Source organism: Eurytemora carolleeae, unplaced genomic scaffold (assembly GCF_000591075.1).
Source record: "Eurytemora carolleeae unplaced genomic scaffold, Eaff_2.0 scaffold225, whole genome shotgun sequence".
NCBI classification, from domain to species: Eukaryota; Metazoa; Arthropoda; class Copepoda; order Calanoida; family Temoridae; genus Eurytemora; species Eurytemora carolleeae.
The window spans coordinates 106,040-131,561 of NW_019396157.1; the positions used below are offsets into that span (position 1 = coordinate 106,040).

The 25,522-nt window shown below is 31.4% G+C and overlaps 2 protein-coding genes and 1 pseudogene across 5 annotated transcripts; 2 read left to right on the top strand and 1 right to left on the bottom strand.

Moving 5' to 3' along the window:
- Positions 1 to 5,861: 5,861 nt before the first annotated feature.
- LOC111696691 (uncharacterized) lies at positions 5,862 to 9,204 on the top strand. Its single transcript, XM_023466392.1, has 5 exons — positions 5,862 to 6,070; positions 7,789 to 7,850; positions 8,191 to 8,232; positions 8,366 to 8,431; positions 9,043 to 9,204. The coding sequence occupies exons 1-5, from the start codon at positions 5,980 to 5,982 to the stop codon at positions 9,202 to 9,204; spliced, it is 423 nt and encodes a 140-aa protein (XP_023322160.1). The 5' UTR covers positions 5,862 to 5,979.
- A 328-nt stretch (positions 9,205 to 9,532) lies between these two features.
- On the top strand, positions 9,533 to 21,854 carry LOC111696686 (uncharacterized). Of its 4 annotated transcripts, none has more exons than XM_023466380.1 (16): positions 9,533 to 9,666; positions 9,770 to 9,846; positions 10,176 to 10,299; positions 12,099 to 12,180; positions 12,298 to 12,312; positions 14,902 to 15,042; positions 15,115 to 15,203; positions 15,265 to 15,318; positions 15,532 to 15,604; positions 17,286 to 17,331; positions 17,890 to 17,963; positions 18,336 to 18,383; positions 18,902 to 18,974; positions 19,041 to 19,093; positions 19,626 to 19,705; positions 20,446 to 21,854. In XM_023466380.1, exons 2-16 carry the CDS (start codon positions 9,819 to 9,821, stop codon positions 20,681 to 20,683), a joined length of 1,218 nt encoding a protein of 405 aa, XP_023322148.1. In that variant the 5' UTR covers positions 9,533 to 9,666; positions 9,770 to 9,818; the 3' UTR covers positions 20,684 to 21,854. The 4 variants fall into 4 exon arrangements, with proteins under 4 accessions (XP_023322148.1, XP_023322150.1, XP_023322149.1 ...); XM_023466382.1 differs by having other exon boundaries at positions 19,653 to 19,705; XM_023466381.1 differs by having other exon boundaries at positions 19,044 to 19,093.
- Positions 21,855 to 25,019: 3,165 nt separating this feature from the next.
- LOC111696704 (uncharacterized) lies at positions 25,020 to 25,207 on the bottom strand (annotated as a pseudogene).
- Between the last annotated feature and the right edge of the window lie 315 nt (positions 25,208 to 25,522).

Below are 25,522 nucleotides of genomic sequence, written 5' to 3' on the forward strand. Positions count from 1 at the left end.
GGGGGGGGGGGGAACTTGATTTGATTTCGTCATTTTAATTTATTTAAATAATTCATGTAATTTATATATTAAATGTTTTATCTGTAATGAAATATGTAACTTATGTGATTTATGTAATATAAATAATTTATGTAATGTACGAAATTTATGTATTTATGGAATTCATGTAATTTTTGTAATACATGTAGTACTAAACCTTTGAAAAGAAAAAAATCTTGATTTTTGAAGAAGAAAAAAAATTATAAATTTTTGGAGAAAAAACTTACGAATTTTTACCTCATGTTACCCAGAGAGGGTACTCAAGGGCTTCCTCGTTTTTGAAAAAAGGAACATTTGTTTTATTAGAGACCACTGCACTGATATGTAGACAACTTTGAAACGTGTTCATCAAAAGTAAAAAGAGTAAAAATATATTAAAATCTAGGCGATATTCCTGATTCAATGAGTAGAATGAAGAGTAAAAATGACACTTCTATAGTCTCTAAAGTATTCAAGAAATCTAAATAAATTTGCTAAAAATATAAAATCCCTGTTTGAACAATTTAATGTTTTAAATTAAAAGGGAAAGGGTCGGGCCTGGAAACGTCTGTATTCATCGAATGTTTGTTTGGTTGAATTAAGTTTTTTAGGTCATTTTTACAATTTGAACACATCGCTAGGATTTTGGTTTCAACATCAGCGTAGAGTATCCACTGTCCACTACAAATGTAGATAGCTTCCATTCAAATTTTAGTAAATTCCAGAATATATTTTAACAAAGGAACAATTACCTCAAACTATAATTATATAAGCTCTAAATATTTGTAGCCTGACGGTGTAAACCTTCGAAATTTCAAACTTTTAATTTATTGTTTATTTGATTTTGCAGAATAATAGTTTAAAACATCAAAGCGTTAAAGCTTTTACATAATACAGTTTTGCAATATTATTTGTTGTATAGTGCCATTTAAAAGTCCCAAAAACCTTTCTAGAAATTGGCTTAAATGGAGAGGTTATTTAACATATTTGAACACAAAGTGCAGTATTGAATAGAAACAATCTTTAAGATTCATTTGCTCCCAGTGAGACAGTTTTACGGTATGCAATTCTTAAATCAGAGCGTAAAGTCGTTTATAATATAACACCAGTTGTTTCAGTCAGCAAAAAAACGTTGTTTTTACAATTCTTAAATAACATGGACAAAACAAGTAACAAATACTATTCTACAAACTGCAAGTTTCGTGTATGCAAACAGGTTGAAAACAGTAATGAACTTCTATCATCGGAAATAAGTTATGCAAATTCATTTAAAATCTCGCAGGTTTATGCAAATTCTTTCAGCCATGGTCGCTAGTTGGAGGAGTTGGAGGTTTTCTTTATTTTAAAAGTGAAGACGACATTTTAAAGAAATCTGCGAAAAAAAATATAACAACAGCAAAGGTAATATGATAATGAAATTATCAATACTATAGGTTGTACTGTGGCTTTTAACGATAATTCCTTTAAAGAAATAAGTTCCTGAACAGCAAATTTTAGTTTATACATTTTTTTAACATGTTTTCTCCGGGTTATTAAGTAATTGTAAAAAACTTTTCTTCTGCTGGCTGAAATATAACAAACGACTTTATGCTCATATTTAGAAATTGTTCACCGTAAACATGTCTCATTGGTATGAAATGAAACGTAAAACTTTTTTCTGAAAAACTGCACTTTCAGCTCAAATCTGTTCTAATCCTAGTGCCAAACTCTAGTATAATTAGCAATATTTGCAAAAGTGCAAAATCAAATCAATCAAATAAAATCAAATTAATGTGGACAAGGCGAAACCAAAAATCTAATATTAACTGCACGACATTACAAGCAATCGATACGAATCACGTTGAATCAAACTGCAATAATTATTATCAAAAGCCAAGTTTAGAATTGGACCTCTTCTGGGTGGGCCAAACCTTTCAATAATCAATAAAATGAAATTAACCCTATTCAGCCTGAAATCTTCTCTTTTACCCAAAAATATCGGCGTCTGTGCAAAAATCTGCAGTTCTACAATTGTTCGCAAAACATTTCAACGCTTCCCGAATAGCTATAAAATGTCTAAATCCAATGACCGGAAGTAGGTATATATATAGATTTTGTCTTATAAGGTAAAATAAGGTATTTGGCAGCCTGGCTGAGTGCTCAGGCAGTAGGTTTAAAAGCCCCGCTTTGAACCAAAAGTGAGGGGCATATGTGTTAATTAGAAAAGTCAAAAAATTAAACACCCTCATCAGACCAATACTATAATTTGAATTATCTTCAAAAAACTTTGGGGGGGGGGGGACCCCCCCCTGACGTTGAAATGGGGTTAAAGAAAGAACTAAAATAAATGAATAGAAGTTAGAAAAATATGAAATAGAAGATAGAAGATAAAAGACAGAAGTTGAAATATATTTAAGATATATATATATAAGATTCATATAATATACAGTGAAACCTTTAATAACGAATACATCGGAAGAATTTATCAAATGTCGTCTTGTTAATTTTTCAATGAGTTTTAGATTTCAGTATTTGCGAAAATAAATAAATAGCCATGAATATGCCGTATGCGGGAACAGTTTTAAAGAGTTCCATATAATCATTTAATTAAAAAACTAAATATCTACATCATTCCATTATCAGAAAGTAATGAATACGACATTTGATGAATTCTTTCGATGTATTCGTTATTAAGGGTTTCACTGTATGATAAAGATATTTAAGCTATATTTTTTAGACATGAAAATATAGTACGAAAGTATTCGACTGCATAGATATAAATAATAGATAGCAAGGTATGATGAAGAAAGTTAAGATATAGGAAGAAAAAAGTTAGAAGAAAAATCAAAAAAAAATCGAAGCATTATAGAAAAAAAAGAATGAAATTGGAATATATGACAATTTGGACTGAAAATAAAAGATCCTTAAGTCAAAAGAAAACAACACATTGATGGATTTTAGAAGAAAGAAGATAGCAGATGATTGTAGAGATCGTCGAATATAATATCTTTCAGACTCGGGGGTGGGATGTTAACGTTTTCATTTTTTTTTAAAAACGAAAACGAAGCAATCGTTTTGCAAAAAAGTTTGTTTTTAAAAACGATAGTTTTTTAAAACAATCGATTTTCAAAAGGATGTTTTTGTAAAGCTAGTCGTTTCGTTGACGATCATTATTTACGTCCTTTCGTTACCGAAGTTATTCTTTATTAACATTTTTTTAAAGAAAGATCGTTTTTTAAAAAACAATATCTTACATAAAAACGTTCGTTTTTTTTAGAAAACAAAACAATTTTTGAAAACGATCGAAAAAAGAAACAAAAAAAGATTGTTTAACGATCGTTTTTTGTTTGACAATCCTACATGGGGGTTGATTCCTCAATATATATATGATTTATTTTGTAATTTGTCCGCCGGCGTACGGCTTTTTATTCCTTTCTCTACTAATCTTAAAGAAAGTCACTGAATGTGTACCTTTAGCGCCGCGCAGAATTGAGCGGAGAATTTGTGAACTAGACTGCTGCGTTCCTGACACAAAGAAACAGGATTGCAGGACCTGACTATGCTACTAGGAGAGCAAAACAACATGAGAGTCTCACAAATTCCACAAACTCTCCTCTCTCCACCAGGGTTGGCCATATTTTTGTGAAAATAAAATATTAATATAACTTTTATTTGTTAAATAGATTACTGAAAAAAACATATGTTACAAGTTATTTCAAAAAAAATGTACGTAATAATAGCATTATTCCATTTTGAGAAAATCATTTTTACGTGTATTTTCCTGTAATTTGAAAATCTTCTGGGATATTATTTCATGGTTAAAATTCAAGCCTTTAAATTTAAAGGCTTGAATTTAATTTCAAACAAACTAAATTAAGCAATAATCCCGGCAAAAATATAATGATCCGTATTATAACACAAGGCAGTTGCATAAATAGATATTCTTTCTGGGTAGTGGGTAACCCTGGCTTATATCGTCTGTAATATCTACCTCCCTTGTTGTTCCTACATCCTGGTATACAATACACCAAATATGATGTTGTAGAGTGGATTTGGATGCTTTAAGGAAATGAGGAGGAAAAAACAAATTAATCAGAAATGAATAAATAAATAATGATATTGTGATGTTGCGGAATGGAATTAATTTCATAAAATTATGCATGTATTTATCATTCATAAATTTTAAATTAATTACATAAAAACGTACATTTGCTAAAACTAAAAAAGTTTCATTAAAAAAGCTTTAATCAATACTGTCTTCAATGGAAATATTTGATATCATAATTTATAATACAATATGCATTAATCCTATGAAAATATAGATAATTTTTCAGAAACATTTCCATCTATATTTTTCATCCCTTAAATATTAAGCGGGATTGCCTGATTTTGTGCCCCTCCCCCCTCTCTTAAGAAAATTAAATAAATAATCTGGATCGCTGGAAAAGATCGTTGTATATGATTTTTTCGTGTGTAGTGGCTGGGGTCAACTCTCAAGGAATTATGATTTCAAAGGAATTGAGCTTTTGCCACACACAAACTTTGATTATCTAAAATCAAAATCTTTGCAATCCTAGACCTAAGATATTTTAAACTATAAATACTGTTAAATAAAATAATCGAAGTTTGAAATCTCATAGGATTTCCCCATCTGGTTGCAAATATATAGTCATTCGAAAATTTGATTTTGTGGTAAAGAATCAATTCCTTTGCTTAATGTTATCGGGAACTGGAAAAGGAATATTTGTTTTTATGAGATTGAGAATGTGTTTTTAAACTAAGGATGTCAAACTTAAGGATATTTAGGTATTTGTACAAGAGAGAAAGAAGAACTAAAACAGGATAAATGTGAAAAGAAGAAGGTTTTTCTAATAACTGTTTTTTTAATCTTAAAATTAATGCTGTTTGGTTTTTGTGAATAATGCTAAATGCTAGCATTCGTCAGATATAGTTTGAATACAGAGTCTCAGACGAGAGGAAAAAGGCCAGCCACAACAATTTCTCGTCCGAGCCACCTCGAATCCAATTTTTGAAGATAAAACTATGTTTTTTAAATCTGGCTACGATAGGTCATAAAATATGGATAGACGAAAGTACTGCAATGATTTCATGATGTTGGAATCTTCAAACTCATGAGAATGATGTCAAACTTTATTTGGGTTAAACTTAAATATCTTCTGCCTCTGTAATTGCTAGCCTTTGCAATATAAAATAAATAGCAACATTTTTTTCCTTACCTCTGTCATTTTCCCCTTGGAACCAGCCGGAAATGTTGAAAATTTGTTTCGGTTAACCCTATTCCGGCTGGGGGACCCCCCCCCCCTGTATTTTTATTGTTTTCTTTGTGTAGACTTTTATCACAAGAAAACCATTTATGATTATGATCAAATAAAATAATTAATCTTTGAAATTTGTGGATTAAACGATTCTTTTAACTAATGTGGATTCTATAAAAAGAGATATATTTGATTTTTGGTCGGTTAAGCCTTAAATGGTAAATAAAAAATAATTTGAGCAAGTGGAGATGAAAAATAATTGCGGGCAGAGACAGAATGGCAGAAGTCATTGATCGGGGTGTCCGCCAGGTGGCCATACTAGACTTATTTCATAATTAATTGTGACATTAATTATTGTGTTTAAGTTTAAGTTATACATGCTCATTCGTTGTAATTAATCTTTTGCGGACAAATTTAAATTTTATTCACTAAAGTTTAGAAATGTTCTGAAAATGAAAGCTTATAATATTTAGCTTGAATTAAATTTTAACTAGCATGTCATGTATCATGTATTTACATGTATTTTTAATATCGAATTTAATTGAGTAAAGTTTAAGATTTTAATAAATTGTCTGTCTAATATGTAAAACGAGTAATTTACATCAATATATTTAATTAGATAATAGATCCAGTTTCATCCTAGATAATGGAAAATGGAGTTTATTTCTGGATTTTTACATATCCACTAATATAATTGTTTTATGTGATGTTGATTTGTGTTATTTTTCTTCTGATAGAATGGAGTTTTCAAGTTGACTCCAGAAGTAGCGATTACTGGAGCGATGATTACTTAGGAGGTAATAGTTTGAAACGTTAAACATACAGTGCTGTTTTGAAAGAACTGGAATAAAGAAAAGTTTACCATACCCAACCATATGCATTAAAAAAATAATTTTTACAAAAAATCATTTAAATTTCTTTTCATTAAAATCCACAAAATTTTACGGTGATAGTGTCAAAAATGAGAGAGCTAGGACAAAAAAAAACTACAGGGGGACGAAAAACGCCCCCTGTTTAGGGGTAGTAAAAAAATCATTTAATCGTTATTAACATTATCACTACAAATTTTCTGATTAGTGTATGCTCTATCGCGGGCAGCATGCTGTTGAAATCTTTGTAAAACAATGGACGAACGAAATGGATTGTTCAGAGAGATGAAAAAATGATGATTTTTTAAAAACGAACAAAAAGAACAAAAACAAAGGATTTTAAATTGTTTAAAAAACGATAGTTTGCTGACTGAAATAACGATATTTTGGAACAAACTTTTAAAAAAACTATATTTTTTTTCTAAACAAACGATTTAAATTGAACGAACAATTCTACTGAACTATCGAACAAAATAGATGGGAAATAAACAATAATTTTAAGAACAAACGAAATCAATTCTTTTTGGAACAGTTGAAAAAAACTAACGTAATGGGTCATTCACGAATGACGAACAAACGAAATAAAAAAAGTTGAAAGTGCCCATTTCTAGTTATATCAAACCACCACTTAACTTAATTCTGCATGTATTCATGTATTTAACTTTTTATTATGTCTAAACATTACCAAAAAGTTAAAAAGCTTTTAGACCTTGAACAGTTCATCCTAAAAGCATGTAAAGATAGGTAGGAACGCGAATTCTGCGGCTCAGACTGTAAATGTGAAAATTGCAATTTGCTATCCTACCCTCGATGTGATTGAGAATACATGTTGTTCTTTTATTGTTGATAAACAACAATCTATTTACAGGGAACTTAATATCTTCATATTTTATTTTAGTTTATCTGAAATAAAAGAAAAAGGGTAAAAAAAGGTCTTGTCATTTTCTTTTTCCTCTCCTTTTTACCCCTTCCATATTTCAGTAAATCATGGAAACACTACAGTGAAACCCTTAATAACGAATACATCGGAAGAATTTATCAAATGTCGTCTTGACAATTTTTTCAAAGAGTTTTATTCTATATTACGTAAATTTCAGTATTTGCGATAATAATTAAATAGCCATGAATATGCGGGAACAGTTTTAAAGAGTTCCATATAATTATTCAATTAAGAAACTAAATATCTGCAACATTCCATTATCAGAAAGTGAAGAATACGACATTTAATGAATTCTTTCGATGTATTCTTTATTAAGGGTTTCACTGTACAGTAGGTTAACGTCAACAGCTTCTAAAAGCTTATGTTTGTCCTGCACAGAGTTATAAGAGATACATATATATAGTGATGATTTGATTCAAATAATAGAATGTTCAGCTGTATTTCTAATAACAAAGAAGCAAAATTATTCCGGTTCTTTTAGATTAGCACTGTTGGTTTGGTATCTCATATAATCCAGATTTAGTAAAGTATCTTGTTTTCTTAATAACAAGTTTAATTTCAGAAGCGCATTTCTGTCTCATGTCTGGCCTTTTAATGTAGAAACTAAAATGCTCTCTTATAGTTCAATTCAACTACAAATTCATTGTAATGTTGTTGACGGAAAACAGCAACACGCTAGACAAATCAGGATAATAGGCATATCTAGATAAAAACTGCATGAAAGAAGACCTGATTGTCAAACTAACCTCTAACAAAGACGACCATGATGTAAGTCAGACATTTGCTTCTGAAAACATTACAAATTAAAATTTCACTAGATTCACTGTCATGGATTTTATACAAATGGATTTGAGCTGTTGCGAATATATATCTATGCAAGCCTTTTTATACAAAGACATTAAAGTAATATAAATGAAACAAAAGTAAAACATTTTTAGAAAATATTTTTTGAAATTTTGACGTGAGAAAAATGTTTCGTTAGGTCAAATTTGTAGGTCAAAAATTTGGATATAATTGATTTATTCTGTTTCAAAGTTTCCGATAGACATAAACCATCAAATCGAAAACAGACAAAATCTTGTTTACATGAGAACTCTTGTTATTTTAGGGAGGATGTGCCAGTGTGTCTGGAGACTTTAGTGATTCTCAGGTCAGTTTTAGATAGTTCTTCAGTAATATCTTAGTGTGCCCTTGGCCCTCAGTGGCCAATAATGAGAAAAAATAATTTTCATATTTTTTTGCAACTAAACCAATCGGTAATCCAAACTAAGGTATTTATATAGGTCTTTGATCAATGCAAACAGAAACTGGCTACAGAATTAGGAAAAAAATGTAGAATGATAAAAGAGGTGACATATTTACAAATCAATTAAAAATGATCAAATAATTGGCAATTTTTCCAAGAGAGAATAAGAAGCCAATTATTTTAAATTTATTTTTAATACTCTGTTTAATTTCTCCACATTTCTGCACTACGTATAGTTAGTTTTCTGTAGAGATGGACGCTTTTCGTTATTTTATTAAAAAATTCATATTTTATTTTCCATTCCTTTCATTCTTTGTCTCACTAAACGATTATTCAGAATTAAACATCTTTCAAGTAAAATATTTCTAAAATATTTTTTTTTGAAAAAAAACTATCGTTTTTTAAAAGTTTGTTTAATAAAACCGTTCGTTTATTTGAAACTATCGTTTCTTTTATTCTGTACACAAAAAACGAGTAGTTTTTTAAGTATCGAATTTGGATTTTCTTTGGTAAGTTATAAGAAACGATAGTTTTTTAATTTCGCTGAAAAATCCAAATCGTTCGTCCATTGTTCGTTTTTTTTCGTTCACTATTATATTAGTTCGTTCTCAACAATGTTGCGTTTACAAAAAAAGATGCACATCTCTAGTTTCTGTAATTAAGAAAAATGAAGATACAACTACTTCTGACAGTAATTTTGTGTTTGTAAACAAGGCAGGAGAACTGTTGTACTGCAAGAGTGAGAAAATGACCACCTGTTGTTTTTATAAACACACATGTGTTAAATCTGGATTTGAGAGGGAGGATATGGCAGTTGTAGAATTAAAAAGTTTTATAAAAAATCAGGTTATTTTTTGTACTGATGATAATGAGTAATGATTAAGATTTAAATGCATAATCAGAAAGAGCCAAAAAAAATTTAACAATTTATTTTTTTGATTAAAACTTTTTTTTAACAAAATTCAAAAAAGAGTAGTGATTTTTTTTCTGCGACTGTCGTAAAGACCCGGCATTAATTTACAATTAATCAGATGACTTTTCAATCTAATTTTTTAAATATGATTAATGANATATAACAAAATGTTATTTTAAAAAGAGGTCAACGAAATTAGACAAAATGCTAAATATACCATGGAATAATATAACAAAATGTTATTTTAGATTAGACAAAATGGAATAATTTAAGAAAATGTTTCTGATTTTATGATTGATCCTGTCTTTTTCTCTTAATTAAGGTTATGATGCCAGTATTTGCCAATCTGATTGCAAGAATTATGAAAACTCCGAGTTTGCCAAGCAGTGCGATAAGAAAGGAGGATTCTTTAAATGCTGTGTTAGGACAGTTTGATAAAAAAGTTTTAGAAAAGTATGCAATATTTTTTTTAATTAAAAAAGATTTTTAAAACATATTTTATGCTCTTTTTTACTGACTGTAACACAGACGAGATCATGCATTTTGTCATGAATGCAGATTTTGCTGTACTTTACTGATGTGTACTGTAAAGGAAGGCGAAAAAGGTATCGCTGGGGTCAAAGGCTTTTAAAAAATATAATTTGTTACAATTTGCACATTTTTTTGCACAATTTTTGCTTAATAATCAGATTTGCAAATTTGCAATTATTTTTGCAGATTATTGAAGAAGAGCCCAAGGGCTTTTCAAAAATGTATCAAATGTTATAGATTTGTATCACAATAAGAAAATAGAGTGGGGTGGGGGCCGGGGGGGTTAAACATCAAAATTTGTAGCTAATAAAATTTATGTTTAAAAATTGGGTTAATGTTAATTGAAATGTTTGTAGTAAAAGCAATATTCTGTCTTGTCTAGATAAAACAATTATTATGACAGGTGTTCATACTTTTTTTTCTTCCATCAATCCTGAAAACCAGACTGTGAATGTATCCAATGATCCTGGGCTAGGACAGGCAAAAGAACTTTTCTTTCTGCTGAGTGCAAAAGAAGGGGATTACAGGTAATAATAACAGTTGATACAGGGGTTGAAATGGGGCTTTCTGATTTTTCATTTTGTTTGAATTTATCATTCATGAACCACCCATTTTGGTTTTTTTTTTCTTCAAAAAAAGCGCTCGTGCATTATAAGCAATCGTTTTTCAAGTTAGTTTGAACAATTTAAAATTTTTTTTCTTTTTTCTTTTTTTTAATAAATGATGATTTTTTTCCTTTCTCTGAATGATCCAAGTCGTTCGTCAATCATTCGTTTTTTTCTGAACAATATCTAACTGTAAACAACAAATTTTGATCGTTTTACAACATTTGTTCTTTCTCAAAAATGATGTCCATCTCTACTAAGCTGTCCAACACATTAAATTTAAAAGCATTTCGGTTACTTAAAGAGACCGTTCACTTATTTGGGTAATTTGACGTTAAACTAAATAACTTATTAGCTATTCATTGGTATTAGTCTTACTTTTCAAAGACAACTCACCCCGGACTAACCAGAGTTAGAGGCATTCGGTTTCTTCTATTTAAAATTATACGCGTTTTGGTTTATATTTTAACAATATTTAAACTTACGAATTTGTTTGTTTAATACTTTTATTCAAAACGTATTTAAAAAAGTATTTAAAAAGAAGGCTAAAAAGTTGTGATTAATAGGAGAAATTGGAATCGAAAGTCATAGCTTTCTGGAATATTGTCAGATCCATTAAATCCACGTGAACTGTGGCCTGAGAAAAAGCCAATTTATCATTCAGAATTCCAGCGCAAAGGTTTGATACATTTGCATTCACACTAATTGATGTTTTTGTCATAGTCATTAATTTTCTGAAATTTTTAAATAATAAATTAAATGGCTGTATCTAATAATTAACCGTAGATATCTTAAATTTTTTTAAAAATTACTTTAAAATTGTATGTTTTCAAAATATAACTTATTTTGAACATTTGACGGGTTGATTTGCTTTCCTTACTTCCCAAAAATCCCTGTGATTAACTGAAGAGTTGGAATCTAGGAACCGGTTTATCTGAGAAGAAAGTCGTCTTTGTATAAACATGTTAATATGTTAAATCATGTTTGAACACAAAAAACGTTAATTTCTTGCTAATACTAAAATCAAAAGTTTTTCATATTTTATTATATAATGGCTGAAACATGATTTCATTGAAATATGATAATTTTAGATGTATTGGGCTGTTGTTACTGAAAAACTTTTAAGTAGTATCTACGCAAAGGTATCAAACCTTACCGCTGGAATTCTAAACGATAAATCGTCTTTTTCTCTGGTCATAGATATTAGATATCTTTGAAAAGTAAGACGAGCGGGGGACTCTGGTGGCTCTGGTCCACGTATACTTTCCTCTTAGTGCACTAAATGAACAGCAAACTAATTTGTTTATGTTTTTCACTCTTATGAGTTTAAAATTAGAAAAGTGTGAAAACTCTGATTTACAGGTCTACGGTGGGGCACTGCCCCTCTTGCCTTCCCCTTTATACGCCCTTGAATTTGTTTTCGTTTTTTTCAATAAACAAGTTAATTTTCCTGTTTGACAATATTGGTAACAAAGAACATGAGTCTCTGCGCTAACCCTGGTTTTGTAATCTCTATATCTTTGCAACCCAATGTCGTAGTCCTTGCATATTTCAAACTGTGAATTCTGTTAGATCAAATAATTTAAGTTTAAAATATTAAAGGTCTACACCGTCAGGTTGCAGAGAAATAGGAATTGGAAAATTTGAGTTTTGTTTTTTATTTACAAAAATGTTCGTTGCTGAACACCAGATGCAAAACAACGCAAAAAATTATATTCCAGGTGTTTGAATCCGGACAGTGATAAAGACCCAACTAAGTGGAAAATATATGATCCAGTATTATTAGCAAATGCAACAACCAAGGAATGATTTTTAAGGAACACATTTGAGTTCATTGATTTTGTTTTTAACATATATAAAAGTATATTTAAAAGACGTGTTTCACGTTTTTTTAAAATTATAACTTAAATATCATGCTAGGATGAACTAAATAAGGTTTGTATCTTCCCTTTAATATAGGCTGGATCCAAAGAGTTGGTTTGGTTAAGAAAAAGATATCCTGTATCTTTAAAGAAAATTATTTTCATTTTAAAAAACAGGAAAGCGGTCTCTGGCCTTTATTACAGCTGTATTCGACTGTGCGTGAAGTGGGTCAAGTTTTTCGAGGTCTTCATGAGGATCCTCTTCCACGTGGTGACGAAGATTTTTTTCAGTGACTGAATTTTGTATAGTCGAGGTTTGACGTATTCAAGTGTGTCACCGAGAATAGCCTACAGATTGTTGACTAGAAACTGGTGAAGACTGTTTGTTGGCTATAATACCATTGGTACAGAAGTGACGTTTTTTTTTCTGAAAGAAGCCTCTGTGTTCTTAGGGCAGAGTGAAGACAAACTCCGTTCTGCTAAAAAATGAACTGAGACATGTCTGAAACAGGTTCAAGATTAAATTTGAAACTTCTAAATGCATTTTTTTCATTATTAAAAACATTTGTCTTGTCAAAACTGCTTTCATGTAAGAGGCCTGTAAGACCAGAAAAGATCATGCACTCAAACTCTTTCTAAGGGTGGAAATTTGGATTAAACATAATGGAACATCACAAACAACTTATGGCTTCAAATAACATAGCTTTTGAGGGATTGAAGGATTGAACAGTTCAAAAAGGATATCTGTCAGAAAAAACTTGATTTGAGTCCTCGGGGGTCTGGTGAAGCAATCTTTTTCAGAAACACTTATGGCCTTCAACAATCAACATGTTTATGGGCCAAAAACGGAATTGATATGGCTATTGTAGTATTTAAAGCATGGTTACTCATACTAAACTACACACCTCTTTCTCTTAGTCATAGCAGAATATAGAACCTAGAGATTGAGTTCACCCAGAAACCTTGATTAGGATAGACGTTAATCCAACCAAGGCCTAGGGACCTGCACTTTTAGACTGATATCGCACTAATATATCTTCAACATGCCAGTCAGAGAAAAAATGAGGACACCAGCCTCATTCCCATTATTATGCAATCATCAGGTTCATCAGCATCACCAAGAGGTTTGTCTCTGCTTGTTTCTGGTACTGATCCGATAGCAACCATACCAGCTAGTCCAACTACAGACTAGGATATATCAGATGGTGCTCTATATTCTCCAGCTGGTTCTATGAACAGAGCTACTGGAGATTTAGGAGATTTAGAAAAGCTAGGATATCCAGGGCACACAGGAGAACTAGTTTATCCAGGACACACAGGAGAAATTGGATATCCAGGGCACACAGAAGAACTAGTATATCCAGGGCACACAGGAGAAATTGAATGGTGCTCTATATTCTCCAGCTGGTTCTATGAACAGAGCTACTGGAGATTTAGGAGATTTAGAAAAGCTAGGATATCCAGGGCACACAGGAGAAATTGGATATCCAGGGCACACAGGATAACCAGGATATCCAGGGCACACAGGATACCCAGGATATCCAGGGCACACAGGAGAAATAGGATATCCAGGGCACACAGAAGAACTAGGATATACATGACATACAGGAGAACTAGGATATCCAGGACACACAGGAGAACTAGGATATCCAGGACAAATAGGAGAACTAGGATATCCAGGACACACAGGAGAACTAGGATATCCAGGATACACAGGAGAACTAGGATATCCAGGACACACAGGAGAACTAGGATATCCAGGACACACAGAAGAACTAGGATATCCAGGACACACAGGAGAACTAAGATATCCAGGACACACAGGAGAACTAGGATATACAGGACACACAGGAGAACTAGGATATACAGGACACACAGGAAGAGTAGGATAATCTAGGATAAAGGGGAGGACTAGGATATCTAGAATTTAGAGGATAACTGGTATAACCAGAATACAGTGGAGAACTGGTATATCCAGAATACAGAGGAGAACTGGTATATCCAGAATACAGAGGAGAACTGGTATATCCAGAATACAGAGGAAAACTGGTATATCCAGGATACAGAGGAGAACTGGTATATTCAGGATAAAGTAGCAAGAACAAGATAATCTTGAGACAGAAGACACTGTTCTTTAAAGACAGCTCTTCACAGATCTGTTGTATAGAAGCAGCAGAAGAACAAGATAACCTTAAAACAGGAGAGGCTGCTCTATGCAGACAGCTCTTCACAGATCTGTTGTAGAAGCAGTTGAGGAACTAGAGATCTTGATGCAGGAGACGCTACCCTCTATAGAAAGCTCTTTACAGCCCTGTTGGAAGTACTGCAAAGTCCTTTATGTTTGACATTTTTTTTAATAAATTCTGGGTTTTGATGGGTTTACAATACTTTTATCTACAATTTTATAAAAGTTGAAAAGTCAACTTGTGTATTAACACTTGCAAATTCTTGAAAAATCCTCAGAATCAATAATAAACCCATGTGCTATGCCCTCATATATCATTAAATCTCTGGGAGCTCAGATAAAATTTTATCTTCCTGAGTAGAAAAATTGGCATCATCCTACAATCCTACTTTATTGATATCTGGACTCCTTCTCGAACATTGTTTAATCTTCTATTTGTCTGTTTTTCTGGAAATAAAAAATAAAAAAATATTTTAGGTTCCCTCATATACTTTTAAAATGAATGATAATGTTGTAAATCCTGAATTAATTAAACAATTGACTGGAGATGACTATGAGAAGAATTGGAAGAAATATTACGGAGTTGATTTTGTGAGCAGGGGAGAAGACCTTGGGGAGGTAGAAAATCTTTGAAAACTTTTTTAAATCTAGCTTTTTTGAAGCATGATTATATCTTCACATTATTTTTAGGTTGTATTAGATTGCTATAAGGCTCAAAAAAGTGACTTTGCCAAAAATTGCAGAAAAAACAAAGGATTATTCAAATGCTGTGCATCTGGGTAAAATGAAAATATCTTGGTAATTTTTTGGACTATAGCATAAAAATTACAATCTATTTAGTTCGTCCTTTGATACTTTTCAACATCTCCGAAAAGCTGGAAACCTTTCAACAAGGTAATATCTTTTTTAAGTTGCATAGAAGCAAGGAAACTGGAATCCTAAATTACCTGACTTCTAATTGACTGATTTCAATCAACTGCCCAATTTTTTACCCTAACTCAAAGTTGTACTTATTATTTTAAGTAGTGAAATTTTCCAGCTTGACTTTACAAAGGGGCAAAACACCCACATACAGAAAAGAAAATTATGAAAATTTTACAATTTTAGTGCTTATGACAAATTATGCCCAAACAAGCTATCGTGTAGAATCTCTATATCACATCACTTATGTTCTTCATTGGTAAGACATATTTAAGATTTACAGCTAGAGATGGGCAGGTTCGACTTTTTTCATTTCATTCGTTCATTGTTTGATAATGACCCATTTTGTTCTTTTTTTTCAATTGTTCAAATAATTTAATTTAGTTCGTTCCCATAATTATCATTAATTTTCCATCTATTTTGTTCGTTTTTTCACTGAACAATCATTTAGTAAAATCAATCGTTCAGTAAAAACGTTGGTTCAGTAAAATCGTTCGTCCATGAAAATAGTTTGTTCATTAAAAAAAGATCGGGTTGACATTTTTTTTCGTTTTTTAAAAAGTCTGTTCCAAAAAATAGTTCGTAAAAAACGATAGTAATTTCCAAATCTGTTGAAAAAATTGTTCATTCAGGAAAAAAACGACTTCGTTCGAACGATTTTAAATTGTTAATTTTTATTCGTGCGTTTTAAAAAAACTATCATTTTTTCATTTTCTGAACGATCTGAATTATGTTTGTCAACAATGTTCTTTATGTACAGCAATAATACTAACGTAGAAGATATATAGGGTGAGTGGTGACCCAAAAAAGAACAGGTATCAGAATTTTTTAAGCCCCTTTTTAATCTAAACAGGCTGGGTGGGCTGTTTGGCACCTCCCTCTCTATTGTTGATTTGCCCTAGCACTCTATTTTGACACTATCACCATCAAATTTTATTACTTTTAAAAAATAGAAATTTAAAGGATTTTGTTTTTTTTTATGCAAAGGGTAGGGTACAGGGTGGTAAAAAGTCCGGTCTGTGTAAAAAAAAACTAAAAAGCCCATAACTTTTTTTTGTATAAAGCTACAGATTTTATAACTATGTTTTTGAAAAGCCCTTAAAAAATGGTTGTAGAAACATGTGTCACACTTTGATATTTGTTTAAAAAAACAAAAACATTTTTTTTACCTTTTTTTTGCGTTTTTTTCCACCCTCCCTATCACCCAAACTACAAAAGTTATCGATCTATTTTTTTCAATGAGCTGGCCTTGAAAAATCGGGCTAAGAACATGCATTTCAACCCTATACCTATTCTCTAAGGCTTTTTTCTAGGCCCCCCCCTATGTCTATGCATAGATTCAGACCCTTTATAGGATTAATCCTTTGAAATTACTCCAAAATGTGCCTTAACATAAATAGTTTTTAATTTTAGAAGGAGTTATATAAGTAAGTTGTTGTCGTCCGATCCTTCCATTTGGTGTAAAACTATGTCGAATATTTGAAAAGTTTTTTGTTAACTTTAGCTTACCAATATTGCTTGAGAAACAAAAAAATTGATTATCATCTATCTGAACCCCTGAGATGCTTCTTCTGGGTTTTCTGAAATCCAAGGTGCATATGTAGTTCTACAACCAGAACTCTATGAAGGGAAACCTTAAAAAATATTGGTTGCAGAAATCCCAGTCCAATGATTGGAACAGCTTTAATGAGTCTTGGAAAATAGAAATAGGTGATTTTTTGCATGGCATCAAATTGGGGCCTCTGTAAGAAATAGTTTAAAATAGACACAGCTTTGCGCCAAATAACTAAATGTTAAAACACCCTTTTCCAAAATTTATAACTAAATGTTAGGATTATATTGTGGATTTAAAACGCTAATCCATGTTTTTTTATGGGTCACCCTTTACCGTCTTTTTTGTAATTAAAATTAAGAATTTGACCAAATAGTTCTAAATTTAGGACCCATTTACCAATTTGGTTCATTTAGAGTTTAAAACACCAATAGGTAATTAACTTAACTAACATTTTTTTTATCTTCTTCTGGTTATTATCATATGTAACTATAAACATTGTCAAGCAACCAAACTCAGTAATTTTATTGAAACCGCAATTAGTTTTTGCTTTCATCACAAATAATGACATCAATATTTGAAAAAAAATCTCTATACATTTTAAGAATCTAAATATGTCCCTAAGAAAAAAAACTTTTTATCTAGCAATCTAAAAGCTTATACTCTTTAAGTTATTTATGTAAACTTTGATATATATATAAGTGCGACTTCCCAAGTGGCAACTTCCAAAAAGTGCGACTTCCCAAGCAGCAACTTCCCAGAGGTTAGGGTAGGCCTTCTGAGGCGCCGCAGTCTGCAAAGGGGGCCCAAACGCTGCAGTTAGGATGGACAAGAGGGCCATGCCCTGAGGTTAGAATATGCAAGGGGGCATACAGCAAAGGCATACATTGGGAAGTTGCCGTTTAGGAAATTGCATATTTGGGAAGTTACCAGTTGGGAAAATACCCATGGGATGGTGCCGCTTGTGAAAGTACCATAATATCTAAAAATAGAAGGAGACTTCTCTGGTATTCTTATTCCTAATGCTGAGGCAAATGTGGGAATAGCATCAAACACAACTTATTTGGTAATATTTTTATGAAACTATAATTTTGTAATTCATCACTTATGGGCACTTCTTGGTTTTCATAATATACATTTATTAACATGTGTATTAACACCTAAAGGCAGGTACTGCTTTAGATAATTTATCCTGTATATTATCTTTTTAAAGCTAAATCTGATTATTTCTAAATCACATTTTATAATTTGTAAATTAAAACTTAGACTTTACTCAAATATATAATTCTGGACCTTCAAGAAATGCCATGACGTGTCTTCAGAAGTGTATTTGTTTCATAACAGAGGCAAAACATGGAATTTAAAATTTTCCCAAACAACACTCAAGCTCAAAAAATAGTAAAGAATTTCTTATGAAAAAAGAACTATTAAAATTAAGGATATCAGACCTTCAGCAACGGAATGTGTAAGAATGGATACATGTTTGGTGAGCTAAACAAATTTCTTGTTCAATATTTAAGAATTCATGAGGTATAAACAAAAACAAAAAAGTATGCGGAGTTTATAAAAAAAATCGTGGAATTTTTTAATTTATTGAAAATCGCATTTTTTTGGAAGCAAATTTTTGAAATTTCAATCTACCATAAACCTTCCCTTAGGTTACTTGTGAATACACAAAAATTGGGAACGAGCGATTCAGCCATTTTGACGTATATTGGATACGAAAACCATAACATACAAAGAATAGGCTTTTACGCGTACATAGCTGTATGGGGCTTTCTTATGACTGATGATTGATTGATTGATTGATTGATGAGTATATTTGATATCATTAGTTACAAACAACTGGCTGATATCGTACTTTTGTTTTAGTCTCTAATTCTTACAACTAATGTTGAAGGGTAAGGTTAAACAAAATATTATTGTTTAAGCGAGCCATTTTTGCATATGTCTTAAACTAAGACTTTGACAAATCATGAATTTTGTTTTTAAAATTATGTTTAGGAAAATTATGTAATCTACAATAACATATTAGAGTTTTTGAAAGCTAGTGATAAGAAATCCCTCTGTAAATTAGGTAATATAAAGTTCTTAAATTTCTTTCATTTAATTAATGTTTCTTTAATAATTTTCTAATAATAAGAAGACATGGAATCACATCCACCAGGGAACATCACAATACCAAAACACATAAAGGTAATCATCATTTTACTGTATCCTACAATTAGGGATGAGCATTTCTTTTAGAAATAAAGGAAACATTGATTATTATCATGTTTTATCTTTCATTTTTTTGAAAACAATGGAACTTTCATTTTTCGATTTCAATGCCCCGCTCTTACCTATTATTTTATGTGTGTAGAGAAGTGAATTCAGTTAGTTCATTTTTCGGTTATTTTTGCCTTTATTTTCTTTTGCTGAGTCAAAATTTAACATTTCTTAAGAGTAGCAAATGTTTTCTAATTATTTTATTCTTATTTATACCATAAAGATTAGTTCAAGATTTCAAGATTTATGTGTTTTTCGTACACATTAATAAATCTGAGGCAGACGCCCATAGAAGTTACGCGTAGTTGGCGTAGTACAGGCTCTATCTCTGTAGTTAAAATCGCTTTTCCAATTTCTATTTTATTAGGAGATAAAGATATGGCAAAGTTTAAAAAAAGCAAACTTTAACATAATATAGTTTTCAAATCTAGGAAGTTTTTTTTTTTTTTAATGATCCAAGAAGATTAACAACACTACATCTGTCCAGGAGGTAGCTGAAACCTACTCAGATTGCTTAAAGAGAAAATATCCCAGCTTCAGGTAATATTTAAAGAGCTATAAATGCAAACTGGTTGCACATCCCAGGAAACCTTTCAGGTAGGGAGGGATCGTCTTCACTATTTTAAAGAATTTTTATGCTTTTGACGATCGTTAACCCAATTACAGTGGGGGGTGGGGGAGGGGGGTATTTTCAACCCACCCTGTGGTTTTTTATTTAAAAAAAACTTTAAAACTTTCAAAAAAGATAAAACGTCTTCGCTTTTTCAACCTCAAAGTTGTGAACAAAATGAGAACCACGGGAATGTTCTTTGTTTGGTTTTTAGTTTCCCGAAAAATCGACTATAAGTGCGAGTAATTATGAGTATCCTGTACAACGCTGTGTTTCCAAGAATATAAATGTATCTAACTAAAAAAACGCTTGAGATAAAACCCCTTGGATTGTGTTCTCTATTGTTTCTGTTACACACGGGGCCGGTCACTTATTATATAGCGTAGCTATTCTATTTCTATAGTGCACCTTGCAATATGATAAATCAAACCCATTACACACATTTTCTTGATAAAACAGTAGACTTTGATTTCTTTATTTTAATATTTTATTGCAGGGAACATTATAGTTCCTAGGTCGGAATTTATAGTCTATTTCTAACACTGTTAGAAATGGGCAAATTTTAAAAGCGCCAAATCAAATGTAAAAATCGAAAAAAAACTTTAACCAATTTGAAGTGATTTTAAAGAAGTAAATTAAAACCAATCATACAAAAGCAACTTTCTTTTAGAATTTGCCCAGAAAAAATGTTTAATGCTAAAAAAGCTAATGAGGATGGATTCATACTTTATAAATCAGCCATGTCAAAATTATGGAAGAAGAACAAGAAAAAGAAAAAGGAAAAAAAGAAAAGTAAACGAAGAAAAAGCAAAAAGAAGAAGAGGAAAAACAAGAAAAAGAGAAAAAAAGATGAAAATAAGAAGAAAAGAAAGAAAAAGGTGAAGTGTTCTACAAAACACAAGAAATGAATAACAAAGTAAATTTAATAAATAAATACAATTGTTAAATTTAAATGTGGATTATCAGCATACATTTGTACCCGATGGGCGGATTTTTGATAACAATTTGGTAACTAACAATTTGGTAACTAACATATTGGTAACTAACATTTTAGTAACTAACAATTTGTCAATTTGACAATTTGGTAACCTCACAATTTGGTTATTTTAGGTTAAGACGAGTTCTGGGCCGAAAGCTGTGGCTAGGACAGGCTAGGATGCTGAGCACTGTTGCCATATTTATCAAAACTAATGCAATGATATCCGATATGTAGGGTTAAGACTTAGTTTAGGTTAAGACAATATCTGGGCCGAGCGCCTTATTTATCAAACTCATAAATTGTTAGCCAAAATGTTGTGTTAGGTTAGGTTAAGACAATTTCTGGGTCAAGCGCTGTAGCTAGAACAAGCTTACGGGTCGAGCACTGCGACCATATTTAGCAATGCTAAATATAATAATACAATGATATCCAATGTGTAGGATTACCGCCTTTTTTTATCAAACTAATAAATTGATAGCCGATATGTGGGGTTAAGACTTAGGTTAGGTTAAGACAATATCTGGGCCGAGCGCCTTATTTATTAAACTAATAAATTGATAGCCGAATTGTGGGGTTAGGTTAGTTTAAGACAATTTTTGAGCCGAGTGTTGCGGTTATGAAAGACTAAAGGGCAGAGTTTACAAACAGTTTTCGCGGGTTTTACAGATATAACTTTTTGAATGCAACAAATAAAAATACAAACAATGATTGTGAAACATAAGTTTCAATTATACAAATTCTTACCTACCAAATTGATTGTTACCTAATTGTCAGGTTACCAAATTGTCAAGTTACCAAATTGTTGGTTACCAATTTGTTGGTTACCAAATTGACCAAATGTTTAGTTACCAAATTTTCAGGTTACCAAATGTTTAGTTGCCAAAAATCCGCCCATCATTTACTTATTCAGAAAAATAGTAAACTTTCAAATAATTGAAAGTTGATACACATCTCCGTATTTTCTAGGTTAAAAATGACAAATTTATAAATTGGATTTAAATGCTTCTACTCTCCTGAAAAAATATCACCAAATCTGCAAAGATAAAGTTCATAATTATGTTTGCTAGACATGTTTAACAGAAATAAATGATTTGATTTGCTTTGATAATCATCATGATGCATTACGAAATATCAAATAAGAAATTGCAGATTTGCATGTTTATGAAGAGAATTTTCAAACATAGCCCTCCCATGGATCATGATAAATCATCAGGTTTGCCAACAGTTATAACAATTAAGAACAAAAACTCCTAGCTATAACGTTCTTGACATTTGCAATCTTTTAAATGAGAGTTGACATTTTATTCTTCTGTTCTAGCAGAGTTAGTAAACTGAAAACTAAAAGGTAAAATTTATGCGATATTATTGGGACAACTTTAAGGCCTCGTAGCTCCTCTGGTTTTGAGTTCAGGCACACATCTAAGAATTGCATATTTACCTAGATACACTTTCAAAGAAGTTAGAAAAATTGATTTTCAGAAGTTATGATTAAAACGATAAAAGGCAATAAATTTAATTTACATTTTACCATTTATAAGCTCAGTAAACTGATAGTTAAAGTATAATGCAGGAGCTACAAGGTGTTTATAAAAAAACACTTTTTCCTCTCAGAGGCATCATTTTTACCCAATCATAATGAAATGAAAATAATTTTGACGGCCATAAAATGGTTATGTGTTTCATGTCAAGAATAAGTAAAAAACCGATTTTAAAGGGAGTGTTCGCGAACAAGAAAGGGACATAAGCTTACGGTGAAAGATATTAGCTTTTGATCGCTACTAATCTTACTTCGATCTGTTGCGTCTATAAGGAAAAAATTGTTAAAAACGATTTCAGAATTCAGAAAATTGCAAAATTCAACTCAGTTCATAAAACAATTAATTTAATTCCAAACAAATCATTCAGATATTAAAACCAATAATCATCGATAATTTCGTATACAGTTGATATATTTTTAATTTTTTTATGATATGATAGTTACTTTTGAAAACATTTATTCCTGTTTTTTGTTATTGAGGCGGCCTTTTTTTGGAAACGTTCGAAAATCCAGCGGCAGCGAAATATTATCTTAACACAAATTTCGTTTATCGCGAACACTTCCTTTAATTAAATTACCTATTGGCGTTTAAAAACTCCAATTGAACCAACCTTGTTAATGGATTCTAAATTAAATGCTTTTTAGTTAATATTCAAATTTCTTTTCCTTGAAGATAAAAAATAAAATGTCGTTTTCAAAATTGTTTTTCTTTTTTTGAAAATCAAAACGAGTGATTTGTTTGCAATAACGAACGTATTTTTTTAAAAACGAAACGATGGTTTTTAAAATAAAAACAAAACGAAAGACAATTTTTTTTTCGATCGTTTTTAAAAACGATTAACAACCCTAGACATGATATCCTTTTCCACTAATGTACCTGTTCAATTGTAGTCAATTGTTTGAAATTTTTGAACATTTTCAGTTAATTAATTTTAAGGTATTGTTTGTGCGAAGTCAGGTACTTTCTCTAAGGCTTTTTCCCAAGCAGCAACTTTACAACTTTAACACATCCTAGCCGGAGCGCTTCATCCCTTTGCAGCAAGGCCTAATCCTAAATTCCTAACATTTGGGAAGTGGCTACTTGGGAAATTGTCACTTTGGAAGTCGCTCTTGGGAAAATGCCTTTGGGAAAGAAAGAGATAGTTTAACAAAGCAAAAAGAAATGTTTTTAGAAAGTTTTTCTAAATTTGAAGAGGGAGGGTTAGTTTGGATCATCCTATATAGAGAACATTTTTCATGTCATATAATTAAAAGTAGAGAAGAAATGAAAGAAAACAAAAATTATAACTTTTCACCAGAAAGAAAGAAAGATTTATATATTTATTTTCGTAAAATATTATCTTTTTTATCTTCTTATTAATTTTTAAATTTAGGTCATTGCTTGATAAAAGCCACCCTATTTACCAAATTTCAAAAATTATTCGAAAATTACACGTATTTTTGGGTCAAAATTAGTAAAATTTACGCAAATGAAAGACATAAATTTTACGTAGAAACGATCCCTTTTTTTAACAAAATTTTCAAATAAAATCCCGTAAGATTTTGTTGTATCTCAGATTGTTCTCAATAAGAGTGAACAGTCCCTTGAATACAACTGGATGCCATGGATCAGTACAGCCCGAACCTTAGAAGAGTAGACACGTAACTATACACGTCCGTCTGCCACTACCGTTCTAGGGCCTGTGCTACATACAGCGCACATACAGCATACAGAGGGAACCTAACTGGACGAGCTACTTAGAAGAAGACGAATCCAGCTTACATCAATGAAGCTGATTTAGATGAAGATGAAGATATGGAGGAGGAGACTGATGTCCTGGTGCGAACCATGCAGGAGGTGATGGATAGGTTAGCAGAGTTGAACCAGGAGCTGGAGAGTATGGTGTCCTCTACTATGAAGGACACAAGCACCCAAGAGCCCCTTGTAGATCCCAACGTCAATGCATGGGATGCAAGGAAGGCCTGGGAGCGGGAGTTTAGACTTCATCCCGAAGCTAACAGGGATGAGGTATGCTCCAGGATTTATGTCCAGGTTGGGAAGCTGCTCCATAGATTACAGGAGCGGGCTGACCAGCATACCTGGAATAGAGATGATAAATACATGATGGATGGATTAGCAAATATAGTAGTTCTACACTTCAGATTGGATAAACTAACTGAGGGAGCTACTAATGGACCTAAGTTGTAAAGGAACCATGGCTGATCGTTAAACCATCTAGTTATCTCTATCTAATAGTATGTATACATTTATGATTATGTAAATAAATGTATTGACACTATAGAAAACATGTTTATTACTTTGGGTGTTAGTTATTGCACGGGCAAATAATTATATAAAGGTTTACTCTGCATGATAGAGATAGCCCGAAGTATAATATTGCCAGGTTGCAAAGATAACAACATTGCATGAGGGTTAGGTCCGAGTGATGGAAATAACCCGATCTGCAATGTTGTCAGGTTGCAAAGATAATTGATCTTATACAAGTAGAATAACTTGGAGTGTGATCTTATCAAAGTTTGCTAATTTAAGTTTGCCAATTTATTGCACATTTTGAGTAGTAAGAGAATACTACAATTTACTAATTATTTTTAGTATATTTTGCGTAAAATTTACCTAAATATTTAGAATTTTTTTAATTTTTCGAAAATATTGCTTAAATATTTAATAAATTTTCTATAAGTTTCTGTAAAATTTTCTTAAATATTTTATTCAATTTTGAGAGAATTTATCACACCTGATATTTCCCTTAGTAGGGCGAAAAAGGTACTTTATCACCCTACAACAGGGCGATAAAGTAACTTAATCACCCTCTGGACATGCCAAGTGTCTCATCATCATGGCTAAGTAAGATTTCAAGTTTCAGACAGGAAACTTGTCAATCATACTACAGAAATGATCCTGTAAAGTATGATCTTAATTGTAAACAACTTGCTCTGAGCATTTAAAGATTCAACCCCCCTCCCGATTCTGTGAGTATATTCACAATTGATGCAAATGAAAAAACTATTAAACAGATAATTAAGTTTATTAAAGCTTTATGTAAATTAGAAAATATTATGAAGAAAAATTTGTAAAAACGTACATAGATTTTAAACTGAGCACTACTAGAGCCATCTAGTGGCATCTAATGTAGTTTCATTAAAATGAAAGTATTTTCACACCTCATTACGTTTGGTGTGAAAATACTTTAATTTTAATCTCGAAAAAGTAAAAATCCCGGCAAAAACTTT

Bases quoted from the DNA above. Each gene is read 5' to 3' on its own strand.
- LOC111696691 (XM_023466392.1), top strand. From the start codon at position 5,980: ATGTTGATTTGTGTTATTTTTCTTCTGATAGAATGGAGTTTTCAAGTT. The intron at 6,071-7,788 runs GTAATAGTTTGA...AGGCATATCTAG, and splicing joins GAGCGATGATTACTTAGGAG to ATAAAAACTGCATGAAAGAA. The intron at 7,851-8,190 runs GTAAGTCAGACA...TTGTTATTTTAG, and splicing joins CTAACAAAGACGACCATGAT to GGAGGATGTGCCAGTGTGTC.
- LOC111696686 (XM_023466380.1), top strand. From the start codon at position 9,819: ATGTGTACTGTAAAGGAAGGCGAAAAAG. The intron at 10,300-12,098 runs GTAATAATAACA...ATTATATTCCAG, and splicing joins GCAAAAGAAGGGGATTACAG to GTGTTTGAATCCGGACAGTG. The intron at 17,332-17,889 runs GTAATTAACTTA...ATCTAAAAATAG, and splicing joins AGAGTTTAAAACACCAATAG to AAGGAGACTTCTCTGGTATT.